General features: G+C 38.6%; 1 protein-coding gene across 2 annotated transcripts in view; it reads left to right on the forward strand.

Moving 5' to 3' along the window:
* The window catches only part of Kcnn2 (potassium calcium-activated channel subfamily N member 2), a 164461-nt gene that overhangs the window by 125383 nt on the left and 25681 nt on the right, over window positions 1–13397 (forward strand). For both annotated transcript variants that reach the window (XM_023700573.1, XM_004640587.3), the window contains one exon: window positions 9036–9177. In XM_023700573.1, coding sequence (XP_023556341.1) covers window positions 9036–9177 — 142 coding nt within the window. The remainder of the gene's footprint in view (window positions 1–9035; window positions 9178–13397) is intronic.

Raw genomic sequence — 13397 nt, forward strand, 5'->3', positions numbered from 1 at the left:
AAAAAAAAAAAAAAAAAAAAAAAAAAAAAAAAAAAAAAAAAAAAAAAAAAAAAAAAAAAAAAAGCTATGTCATCCGGGAATATTTTTACTTCATTCCTTCCACTTTCCGTATTCTCCAGGAAAGTCTGCAGTTAGGTCTTCTAAATTGATTCTATCACAAGATATCTTTTCCATTCTTTTTCCTTCTCTTTTTTCCCCCCACTATGGAGAGGTCTGCTGATCTGTAGTCTAGTTGAATATAGATAAGATACTAGTTGAATTTAAATTCAGTTTTCTTCGTCCTATTTTACAAATATGGTGTTTTCTCCCCGATTTTCCAGAACTTGTGCCCCTGTCCAATCTCCCTGCAACATCTTAGGTTTCTTTTGTCTCACACTTTCTCTCTTCCATCCTTTTTCCCTTTGTCCCTCTCTTTTTGGGGGGAGTTAGTATTTTATTTACAGAATGCAAACTCTGTGCTGCTAGTATGCTGACCTTGTCTATTCAAGGTGGGAATTAGAAACTAATTGGAAGTTCTGCATGTGAAAGAGTTTTGTCTGGTGAAATGCATTGAAGGGTGAAAACTGAATTTTTAACTAGGGAATCTTTGATGGTAAAAAATGATTACCTTTTCTCTGATGCTATTCTTTTCTCCAGAGAAAAAATTTTTTCTCTGTATTAGCAAGTTCTAATATTAGGATCAGGATTAGGGAGGAAAGGAAGGTAATAAGTAATGCTGCTATTTGATTTAGAAACCTGAATTTATTCCCCATGTTTTTAGTCCCCCCAAAATCTTGTTACTTCTGCCTGGGCCTTCTGACTCTGAGTTGTCTGGCAATAGGATGCACACAGGTCATCTGGGAATCCACCATATCATACACTTAAGCTTAAGCAGCTCTGTTTTTAACTTTGGATCTTACCTATATATCATAAGGTACCTGATTTCTCCAAGTTATGAAACATCTACAGGTTCTGTAACAATCTGTGCCTTTTTAAAATTAGCATGTTTGCAGTACATGATGACTACATTTATTATGGGGAGTTGGTAATATACATCATGCATTTTAATTCTTGGGTTTTTTAAAATTCCCTCTTCCTCCCCTTCCTCCCTGCTCTTTCCAATTCTTGGTCTTCTCACCATTTGCCAAAACTCTATTTTCATCATTTTTCCTTCCCTCCATCCCTTGTTCTCCATTTATTTAAAAAACAAAAATCTATTTCCTCTTTATCTCTTAATCTTTCCTCCATTTATTTAAAAAACAAAAATCTATTTCCTCTTTATCCTCTCGGTCTCTTTATCTCTGTGTCTCTGTCTCTGTACAGTGGTCCCTCAGTTCATAAACTTAATTCTTTCTATTTCTGGTCACAAATTGAATCAAGTTATCCCATAAGGTTAACTTTGAGTTTAACCATTGAATTTGATTTAGCTTACAACCAATTCAGTTTGCACCCTTAACTGTGGAAAGAAATATATATTATACATATAGTTTCTCATATACAAGAAATCATGCAATATTTAAACTTCCGTGTCTGACATACTTCACTTAATCTTGTGTTCTCAGGTTGTATCCATGTACTTGTCAACACCTCAAGTTTATCTTTCTTGATGACATAGTAGTACTCCAGTGTGCAAAATTACCACATTTTCTTTATCTGTTCATCTGTTGGTAGATATATAGGCCATTTTCAAAATATAACTATTAAAAATTATGCTGCTATAAACATGTGTGTGCATGAATCCCTCTAATCTGATGACTTTAACTCTGTTAGGAAGATACCTACAAAGGAAATAGCGGGGCCAAATGCACTTTCTCTTCTTGGGTTTTTGAGGAATCTCCATCCTGCGTTTCCATAGTGGTTGTATTAGTTTACATTCCCTCAAATAGGAATATGTGGGCCATTTCAATTTAGAGCAATATTTTTGTATTTAGTAAATCTATTCCCATTATTTGTGCTCTGTCTCATCTGTCCTTTGCTTCTGTTTTCCCCTGTTTTTGTCTACTTTGGAGTTTTTGTTCCATCTTTTATGCTTCATTGGGTTATCTTTGTTCTGTTGTTTTACTGTTCTTTTTTGTTTTGTTTTTGTTTTTGTTTTTGTTCTGAGAAGTTCTGTATGGGAGAGGGTCTGATAGCACGCATACATACTAAGTATACCATCCCCGAGTTAACACAGTCTTATTTTCCCTTGATACTGTACCATTTGCTGCATTCTATCTTCAAGTGACACTGAATTGTTTATATATAGTACCTCTATTTCTTTGGCTGTGGATAGTTTGACCAGCATGTACTGCCGAGAGACCTCCTGAGGGTGTCGGGATCTCTCTCCATGCACTCTTCTCTTCACTTGAGTTTTGGAGCTATGGGTTGTTCCATTCTTTAGAACACCAGAGCCATCCTTCAACACAAGGAGATCACTGAGTTTTGCCTTATTTCCTTTACTGAGCTGCATTCCACAGTTTCTTTTAAGGCATTAAATCAGGACAATTGTGAGACAGTTCTTCACTGCCTCTTAAGAATCATTATGTGTTATTGCTAGACCAGTACCTTGTTAACCATTAACCATTATTTCAGATATTTTATCTGTGTGTGTGTGTGTGTGTGTGTGTGTGTTTTAGTTGCTTCAAGAGAAAATATAAATCTAATCCCTACTGCTCATTCTTGACTAAAAGAATGATGCAGTTCCATTCATACAAAAATGTGTTAATTCTCATTCTCTGATATCTCTGTACCTTTCCTGGCTTTATATCTCTTTTATTGTTTTATTTATATCTGTTTTATTGTCTCTTTTTCATATCTCTTTATGTCATTATAGTGGCATTCTAGAGAGCACAAGGTAGATTAAAGAATAATTTATAATGTATTTACATGCACTAAAATCTGCATAATATTAGCACTGCTTACTTGAGATTTGAGACCAGAGCTGACATTTAAAATGAAATATTTTATCACTTTTAGTTTTAAAGCAAAGTAAGTTTAATAGAGAAGGATTAATGAAAATAGTTTTTGTCTCAGTTACTCTTCTCTCATTGCTAGGACAAATAACCAACACCCAAAATGAAGGAAGGAAAGCTTTATTTAGCTCATTTACTGGATGTTTCAGTCCATACTCAGCTGGATCCAAGGCAGACTGGCACATGGCAGAGGGCAGCAGTTCATGGTGGCGGAAGGCAGCAAAACAGCAAAGGAGGAGTAAGAACAATGGCTACAGAGAGCAAGTCTGTCTACCTTAAGTTGCATTCAGGCTATATGCCCCAGGCTGGGTGTAGTACTCACACCCATAATCTTAGCAGCACTAAGACCCATAATCCCAGCCTTAATCATGAATTAAGTCAAACTCTAGAAGTCCCCACCCCATAACTGCATGAGGGTTTGGAGAGACAACCAGACACAAACCATAACAAGTTTTCAGCTTTGAATCTCTACTATTTTTTACAGATGCAAATATGCCTTTTAAGTTGTATAAATATCTTGCATATAGCACAACAAAAATAATATAGCTTGACTTATAAGCAAGAATTATTTGCACCTGCCTTTTGTATTCCTATGTGTATGATCCTAATGCCCGAATACATGGCCTAGGGAAAATCAGGTCAGAACACATTTCACATTACCACACTAATTAATAAACATCACTTTCTAAGTATTTCTATACAACAATGAATAAGACATAGACATTCCAACTTTTTTGTAATTTCAGTGCTAAGGGCAATTAGATGAGCAGGAATTCCCTTAGCTATCCCGTATGAACTGTGTATGGTAATGAGTACTGAGCTGTTCAATTGCGATGGAAACAGTGCTAGACCCATCATTGACAGTGAATGCAGACATGAATAAGGAACAGAAAACAAGAAAAGGAACATTTTGCTTCTTGGGAAATCCTGAAGATCATTTCAACATCTTTAAATCTACAAAAGATGGAATGCTAAATAACGCTACCAATCACATCTTGTGGTGCCGTACACATTTACTGAGTGGTGCAAGACATATCCTTAGCATGCTCGAGGATACAGAGGAAGGATAAGTCTAGCGTACCATGTGGACCAGAATCCACATGCAGTCTGTAGAAGGCACCTCATGGATGGACCTCAAAAGATAAGTGAGCACTTGAAACGTGAGAGCAGATGTTTCCAAGAAGAAAGGAATGCATATGCAGAGAAAGAGCTTCAAAGAGGCCTTGAACTAGCAGCCTTTATGGGGGAAGAGGGAGGTGCAGGTGCAGGAGGCAGGCGTGCTGGGCAGAGTCATCTCTTTTACAGGGATTCTCAGGAATTCCCTTAGCTATCGCCTATGAACTGTGTATTGTAATGAGTACTGAGCTGTCCAATTGTGATGGAAACAATGCTAGAATGTTTCCAATGGTGCTAGACCCACCACTGGCAATGACTGCGGACATGAATAAGAAAAGGAACATTTTGCTTCTTGGGAAAGCTTGAAGATCATCTCACCATCTTTAAATCTACAGAAGACAGAATGCTAGATAACACAGTTCCACTAGTCTTCTACTGAAACCTCAGTCTTTATTTTTAAAAGTTTAAGATCACCAGCCATTTCTTGCATCAATATTAATCTTACTTAATGTGTGTTTCATTAAACCAGCATTTATATTAATCAGAACTTGAAGTTTGCCACATGAATTAATTTTTCATGTCTTTCTCAGAATAGTTCTTGTTAAGAAGGTTGGAACTGTCTATGTCTATGAAATTAACTTCTACTTTGTGAAGTGTTTTGAGATTTCTTTAAATTACATATATCATTCATAAGCATGTGAACATGGCACTGATTCAAAGCCTGAAGGTATTCTAAGTGATCATACCATCATAGCATAAGTCTAGTGTTTGTTTCTCAGTTGCCAAAAAGAAATCAGGTGATAATCTAATAGTACCTGATTTCCTAATTTGGTTCTTCATTACCTCGATGACTATACACAACTACATATGCCTGAATATAACATCAGTATGAGATGTTATTTTCCATTCTGGGCTACTTTCAGAAAAGTTTATTATTTCATAATAATAATAAAAAAGGATATTTTTTTAAAAAGGATAATTCACTGAATCCCAGCCATAAAATGCCAACTCCTAGGAACATATTTTTGTTTCTAATTAGTCCTTCAGTGCAGGATTATGGTGTGCAGTATACTGTGCATAGCATACAATAAATACTGACTGACAGATAGAGTAGCCAATACTTTAGAGCATTTGGCCGAAATTCGCACATATATTTATTACATGAATTTATGAAAGGCAGTGGCTGAAGAAGAGTTAGTTTCTGTAAAAATTTCATTGCTTCACAGTGCAATTTTCATTTAGAGCTCCCAATATTGACAACCAAATAGAAAATGCTGTGGGAAGAACAGATGAGATTTCCATACTCGTGCCAAGGTAGAGACTTTCCTCTGGGCAGTATTGAGAAGCAGCCCTCTAGAGGCTGTGGTTTATAATGTGCAGTATTGAACTCTTTTTTTTTGTAGTTAGGTGCTCTATCAAAGAAAAACCATGCATCTAGCAGAGAGTGAAGTTCTGGCCCCACACAGTGGCCATGTGAAAATAACACAAAATAAAGATGCCAGTAGGTGCATTTCTACATATCTGGAGATTTAGTATCTGAGAACATCTTTTGATATAGGGAAGGTGAAGTATACAGTTGTGTCAACCAAAAGTGGTGGTACATATAGTAAGGCATTGCATGTTAAATGATAAATACAAGTCAAGAGCTGACCACTTAAGGGGCTAGGGAGATAGCTCTGTGCTCTAAGCACCTCCCCGGAAAGTGCAAAAAACCAGGTTTGATCCCCAGTAGCACATGTTGTGCCAGCTCTGGGTTCTCAGGTGCACCGTGCTGGCTCCCAAACAAGGCTTGGTGGCACACACTTATAATTCCAGCTCTGGGGAGTCTGAGATGGGAGGATCACTATGAGTCCTAGCTGCATAGTGAGACCCTGTAGGGCCAGCACAACAGGTGGTGCCAGGGATCAAACCCTGGTCCCTGTGTTTGCCTAAGCAGGCTCTTAGTCCACTGAGCTATCTCACTGGCCCTAAATGGCTACAATTTGTTGGTTTTTTTGTTTTTGTTTTTTGTTTTAAAAAGAACTGCCCACCTAGTGAGCATTCAGTGAATATGCATGTGTACTCAGGAGTCTAGGAGTTAGAGCCTTGAACTCTTTTTAAAAAGATTATTTAATTATGACATGTTTGTATTACCTAATGTTTACATTCCCTGTTGGAGTTGGTGCATATCCATGACACATCTTGGTTCCTTTTCTCATCTCTGTTCCCTTCCTTCCCTCCCTGCATCTCTTGGTCCCCTTCTCATTTGAGGAAGATCTTCCTACTTTCTATTATTTATCTTTTATTTTGCTCTTTATGATTCAGGCCTTCCATGTAAGAGAAATCATGCAATACTTAAGTGTGTGTATCTGATTTATTTCACTTAATATTGTGGCCTTAAGGTGCAACTGTTTTCCTACAAATGACTCGACTTTATCTTTCTGGCAGTGGAGTGCTCCATTATGTGTAAATACCACATTTTGTTTATCCACTCAACTCTTCATGAACTTATTTATAGGCTGCTTCCAGACTTTAGGTATCATGAATTGTGCTGCATAGAGTATGCATGTCTAACTAAGATAATGTCTTTAACTCTCCTGGGAAGATGTCGAGAATAGGAATATCGGGGTCAAATGGAATTTTTATTTTTAGTTTTTTGAGGAATCTCCATTCTGGATTTTCATAGTGGTTGTACTAGTTTACATTCCCTCTGACAATGTAGAAGCTATGAACTCTTTTTTTTTTTTTAATTTTATTTATGTGTGTGTGTGTGTGTGTGTGGCCAGCTCAGCCCACTAGGGGGCGGGGCTGGCTGGCATGTGGTGCTGGGGGATTGAACCGTAGTCCCTGTGCTTTGCTAAGCTTGTTCTAAGTAGGTGCTTTAGACCACTGAGCCATCTCACCAGCCATTTTTTTTTCATTTAATAATAAAATTTTATTTTTTCCAAATGTACACCTGGTTGAGCCTATTCATCTTAAGTGACCCGGTATGCCATATATTCTTAAACTTTCATGGTTTAGAAATTAATAGAAAATTATTTTTTTCTTTTCTTTGCCTGTATAATCCACACCAATGCCAGGGAAGCCCATTCCCTGTTTTAAGCAACTGCATGGTAAAGAATACATGCTAAAAAGCCTCAATATCATGAATGAGTTGTAATCCAAAGCTTCCTAAGGGGCACTACTTTGAAACCCAGCAGTCCACAGAAGCTTGTTTATAGCTGAGCATGATATCGGTCACATCAGCCTTCCTCTGTGTACACTTTATGTAACAATGATCCCCAGGGGACATGCACTTGCCTGTCCTCTGGAAAGCTAGGACTACATCTTGGCCTCCCTCTGGCAATGACAGAGTCTCCTCTCAAACATGCTGGGCAGAGGGACTACCACAGGGGACAGAGTGGCTGCTGTCTGGATGTGAAATAACTGAGGTTTCTGCCTTCCTCCTCCCTTGCAGGATGTTCCCCACCAGGGCAGGCCACCTATCTACATCCCCTTTTCTTTCTTTTAGGGGATCCAGTGACTGCCCTCACATCTTCTGGGATTCCACTTACTCCAACCAATGCCTCCTCTTTCTGTTGTCCAAAGTAACAGGGATCAGCATTGTTCTTTCTACTTTGGAAGAAAGCAAAGATACAAGATTGATTAGCATGATAGAGTATAAGCTCTCCTAATACTGCAGAACAAAGCTTATATTCCATGAAACTTGGGTTGTAGACACAGGAACATGATATAAACAGCAGGGAAGAAAATGCGCAGAAATTCCCATGACCCAGGGCAATTTGTAGACCCCTGGTTCTGGTCAGGACCAGCTTCCTTGTCATTGTAGTCAAGAACTCAGAAACAGTTCAATAAAAAGGCAGAGTTGAGTCCATAAATTGAGAATGAGATCAGTACCAGGCAGTTATCAGCAACTTTTGTAGAACAAAAGCTGGGAAGTATGAAGCCATCCCAACCGGTATACCAAGCAATGGCAAGGAAGCGTGGTTCTTTGGCGGTATGAAGAACAAGAAGCCCCCGTTTTGAGCAAGAGCTTGAAGTCTTGAAGTCTGGCTGCTGTAGAGACCTAGCAGGGGTGCTCTTCCTCACAGCTACAGGGAGCATACCCAGAGTAGATTCACTCAGTGTGACAACTCACATCACCCAGCTGTTGTTTGTATGCACGGAGAATAGCAGTGTCTCATTCATGAGCACAGGTGACTGATTGATTGATACTGGTGTTTCAAGCAAAATAGGATGTGTGCCTATGATGCATAAACCTTCTTTACCAGAGAGTAAAAAAATAATGTAGTACTTCAAAGAGTAAATGTATTCTTCTCCTCCTTTTGACTATAAGTTTATGTCCAGTTGGTAAGATAAAATCTTCTGTTTACCTCTGCTTCATGGTAGGGAGTATGTTATTAGAGAGTTTGTGTCTTCAAGGATGGCAGCTGATGAAGGACCTCCAGGTCGATAATTTTTATAGTATAGACTTGGGATAGACAGAAAGACACACTTGGTATGAGTTAACACAGGGAAGGGGCTGGGAAGACTAACCTAAAAGACTCCTTCTTGAATTTATCTTAAAGGACATTGAGGGGTTGACCCATATCACGGAAGTCAAAATAGAAAAAGGAGTGTCCAAGCAAAGAGTACAGCATGATTCTTTTTGCTACAAATGTATAGTGTGAGATCCAGTGATCTCATATGGTCTCAGATCCAGCATATCAGTCAAGCAACAAAGAACGATGAGACATTGGCAGTAGCCAGAGGAAGCGATAAAGATAAATGTGATCAATTTTCATATGTTATCATTTCTCTTTCAGATTATTTTTAAAATTAAGATACTTTTGATGTCTTTCAGATTCCTTACATGGAACCTCAGTTTTATTTAAAATTGTAAGTTTTGAAAACTTTTAACTAGATTAGTTTATAGAAGATACAATTAATTGATTGTATCAAATAGAACTATCCTCAACTCCCATACTATAGATTAATTATAACTGACTGGCTTTCTTTGCCATTTTTCAGGTACCATGATCAGCAAGATGTTACTAGCAACTTCCTTGGAGCAATGTGGTTGATTTCAATAACGTTTCTCTCCATTGGTTACGGTGATATGGTACCTAATACATACTGTGGGAAAGGAGTCTGTTTGCTTACAGGAATTATGGTAAGTGTCTTTTTGCCTCTTGTTTCTTTTATTTATACTCTTGAAGGCACTTAAGCTATTCATCCCATTAGTCATTGTGAGATACTCCTTTTCTCAACTGTAGGGAACAGTATAAATAAACAATTTAGTCCTGAGAGTGAGTGCGTATCAATTGTTTCATTCTGAATTATTCTCATTGTAAAGTTCTTTTGAAGACCTAGAGTCCCTAGGCTGCTCTGTGGACTGTTTGTTTCAGGGACCTAAAATGGGAGGCTAGCAAGTTGTTATCACAGCATGGTGGGAGCACCTCTTTAATATTTAAGACACAGGGAGTTTGCCATCGGCAGTGCACAATTTGTTGGATTAAATTTGACCTTACAGCTATGACTTGAGAGGCAGACTGTTCATTAAGTCTGGTTTCTGCTTTTTCCCACTAGTTGCGTTAGCGCCAATCAATTTTTCTGGCCTTACTTTCCTGATAATATGAACCATATTTGCTATCTGGAAGTGTGTTGCAGGATTAAACAATTGTATGATATAATTTAATTTTTTATTGTTTTAACAAATACTTTTTTGGGAGAAAGACAATGGGTTAGCAATCTGCACTGAGAATACAGCAAAAGAAAATCTCGTTTGCCCTCTTTTCAATGGAGCTGATAAGGAAGCCCTGTATTTAAAAAATAATTGCTACTCATTAGTTTGTGATAAGAAAAAAGTAGTGCCAGACTAAGAAATTGGTACAGGGATAGGGTCTAGTTAGAAAAATAATCTCTGGAAAATAGACTTTTAAGCTGAAGTGAGTATGCTGAGTTGTCAGGAAGGAGGAACATTCCAGAAGGAGAAGAATGGTATGTTTTGATGGCAGTGAGCAAAGAAGGAATTTTGTTCCTTTGAACAAGGTGAGTAGGCAGGAGAAGAGGGGTGGCATGGAGTGAGGACAGGAGGCCAGGTCTTGTAGTGCACTTGAGAAAAGTTTCCTATGGATGGTAGGTGACAGGCCACCTTGCCTCAGGGAAGTGTAACAAGTTTTGGCGTGTTCTTTGCCCCTTGCACACTTGTGATGCAGTCAAAGCTGCTTTGCTCTGTTTGTTTCAGGGACCTAAAATGGGAGGCTAGCAAGTTGTTATCACAGCATGGTGGGAGCACCTCTTTAATATTTAAGACACAGGGAGTTTGCCATCGGCAGTGCACTGTTTTCAGCAATCTAGAGTTCTGTTCATTCCTCCTCTGCTTTTTGAAGTCTGGTTATAGCAAAGACTATTGTGTTGTTTCCTTGGATGCTCCTGCCTTCATTAACATAAGAGTCAGTACTACAACATCCTGAGGCTAGAAATGTCCACAGCTGTTAGACTGAGGCACCCGGGTTCAACACCTGTACTGTGTCCATCTGCTGGTTAGCATGAGAAAGTGCAGGCTGCCCTCTCAAAGGCCCCTGAGTGCTGGCCTCTGCAGAGCACATACCCTCGCATCCCTCCCAAGAAGATTATTCCAGAATCCTGACTAGCTGGAAGGACTGAGTGCCTGTGACATGAATGGAGGGCATCCTCTTCTACTCTTTCATAGTGTTCACTAGGATAAGGGAGCTAGCTGTGAAAACAAAATTCAGATCCTCAGGTCCCTATAAGGATTCCTCTCCTCTGGCCTCCTTGTGGTCCAGAGGAGTCCACATGTGTAATCCCAGGGTAAAGTTATTAGAATTCCAGTAAATCCAGTCTTCCACTTTCAGTGCAAACCCAGGTGAGAATAAAGAGACAAATACATATCTGTAGTTGTAAGAGAACAAAGGGGCTCCTAAGTCCAGTCAGAACAATAGCTGACCTGAACAAAGTCTATGACACAGAGCTGACTGTGTGTTTTATTAATTAATGAAAGAGGAGTAGCTCCAGGATGGGTGACTGGTGAGAATGGCAAGAAGTTCTCTGAGTGCATGAGCTGGGCCAGGTAGGGGGCCAAATGCAGAGATTGATATGCAGAAAAGTAATCTGCATAGCACAACTTGAGGGAATACCTTGTGTTTTGGGGCTGTGCTTCAGCTTTGATGTCTAGTCTTCCTGCCTTGAGACTTCAAGTATTCTTTCTTGAGCATCTGTCTCAGCTGACAGCGCAGCATCATACCCCTAGTTCACCCATACAAGTTGGAAGCTGTAGGCCGACCTGAGCTTCCCGTTGCTTCAAAGCATCTGCACCTCAGCTAGACCCATTTGCAAGGCTTAAAGTCATTTGAGGGGGCAAAGAAATATCCTAACCAGCTCTGTACTTATCACTACACAGAATCAGGACCAGGTTTACCCAAAATGGAGATAAGTGCTCTTCTTTCAAGGAGAACCATCCTGGTGTCCGCCACAGTCCCAGTTGTGAAAAAATATAACTTGGAGGCATTAATTTAACAATTACTCACTTGTAAGAGAAAAATACGGCTTTGTAAATTATAGTGAACTTTAATTTTTTTTCATTATATTTGCTCCTTTATCTGTTTACTCTTGTATGACTTCCCTTTTCCTCAAATAAAAGCACTTTGTTATGCAGTATAATACTTTGGGAAATAAAATGTGCATGGATGTAGTTTTGGAAGGCCCCATAGCAAGTCCACAGGGACATGAATGATGCTATTTATAAAAAGCAGCACTGGTAATTGCAGAGTCTTTTCCTTGGTGCTTCTTGGAAACAGCTTAGTGATCGTTTTTAGCGCAATGTACCCCCTTTTACTCTTGAGTAAGATGTGACTCAAGGTTTAGCAAGAGGCCCATTTGCCTTTAGCATCAGAGCCAAACTTGATGATATCCTTGCTAGATGCACTACCCTGTGCTATATTTGTTTTTGTTCAATATCTTTGTCCCTTGTGTCTCAAGAACCATTTCAAGTGTCACCTCACAGCATAAGACTTTTACTTATCTCTTTAAAATTGCCACTTTGTTTGGGTGTCTTTATTGATCTTTTTTTGAACATAGAAATCATAAGCATCTTTTAATCTTTACTGACACCAATGGTGCATATAATGAAATTTATAGTGACTTCCTTCCAGCTCTCTAAGTTAAAACCTTTAGTCCTAGGTGGAGCAGCATTACTCCCTCTCTCTCATAAGGTGCAGATTTCTTTCTTAACTGACCTAGTCAAAAATGGATTACTTGGATATAGTGAAAGTCACTAATCTTTGAGTAGTGTACGTGAAATGCCATGGAGAGGTCGATTGTCTCCCCAGGCTGAGCAAATTTCCATGTCATTAGGATACTGGGCAGGCTTTTGGGGTAATCTTCTGGGAATTGCTTAGAGCTCCTGTGCCTTTCCTAGGGATCAAGAGCCATGCAGGGAGGTTACCTAGGGACTACCATGGTGAATGTTTGGGTGACGGCGTACACTGCTAAAGGACTGTTTCGATGTAGCATTTGTGAAAGATTTGTTTCCTTAAGCTGAAGTGTGTTTCTGTTTTGTCAGACAAATTTTGTTTACTATTTTTTATTATTTTAGGAAGTATAAATATACTTTTGGGTTATTTATACCAGAAGTAAATTAGACATTTGCAAAACATATTTAAGTAAAATACACTTTGTCAGATTTTTCAAGGCATCTCTGAGTCTCTTTCCCTCCTCAGTCATGGCCTTTAACAAATTGTGCAAAATAATTAGGATTTACAACATTCATTGGAGAATATGGGGCCTCATGGAATCATGTTATTTTCTCTGATGTACGATGCTTCTTTGTGCTGTTTTACATTTTGATTTTCTTATTATTGCATTTATGAAATTTCGACAGAATTTACATATTTGTGTGGCTTGTTTTCATGGTACAGTAGAATTGATCTAATGCTGCTGACACCTATGAAAAGTTCCATTTTAAAAAATATGCACATAAGGAAATTGGCACTGCTTGTTTTCCTTAGAAAGTTAATTGAAACTGATGAATAACTGCCTGTTACCGTATTGAATGTTCATGTTTCACTAGCTAAAACTCAAAATTAGGCTGTAATTTAAAAATTTTTAAATAGCTAATTTTGTGTCATGGGTCATACTTTTGAGAGCTGAGGACATTAAGTTAAAATTAATCTGCAGTGATCTGGGCAGAAATATATTCTTAAATTATGAATAGAAATGGTTTTCCAGGGTTCAAAGAGGGAAACAAGTAGGGTTATTTTAAAAAGAGAAAAGAGGGATGGGAAGATAGCTCAATACAATAAACACTTGCCTCGCAAGCTCAACTGAGTTCAATCCTGAGTTCAATCCCCGGTACCATGAGAGAGAGAGAGA

This window comes from Octodon degus, unplaced genomic scaffold, assembly GCF_000260255.1.
Source record: "Octodon degus isolate 3935 unplaced genomic scaffold, OctDeg1.0 scaffold00124, whole genome shotgun sequence".
Taxonomy (NCBI): domain Eukaryota; kingdom Metazoa; phylum Chordata; class Mammalia; order Rodentia; family Octodontidae; genus Octodon; species Octodon degus.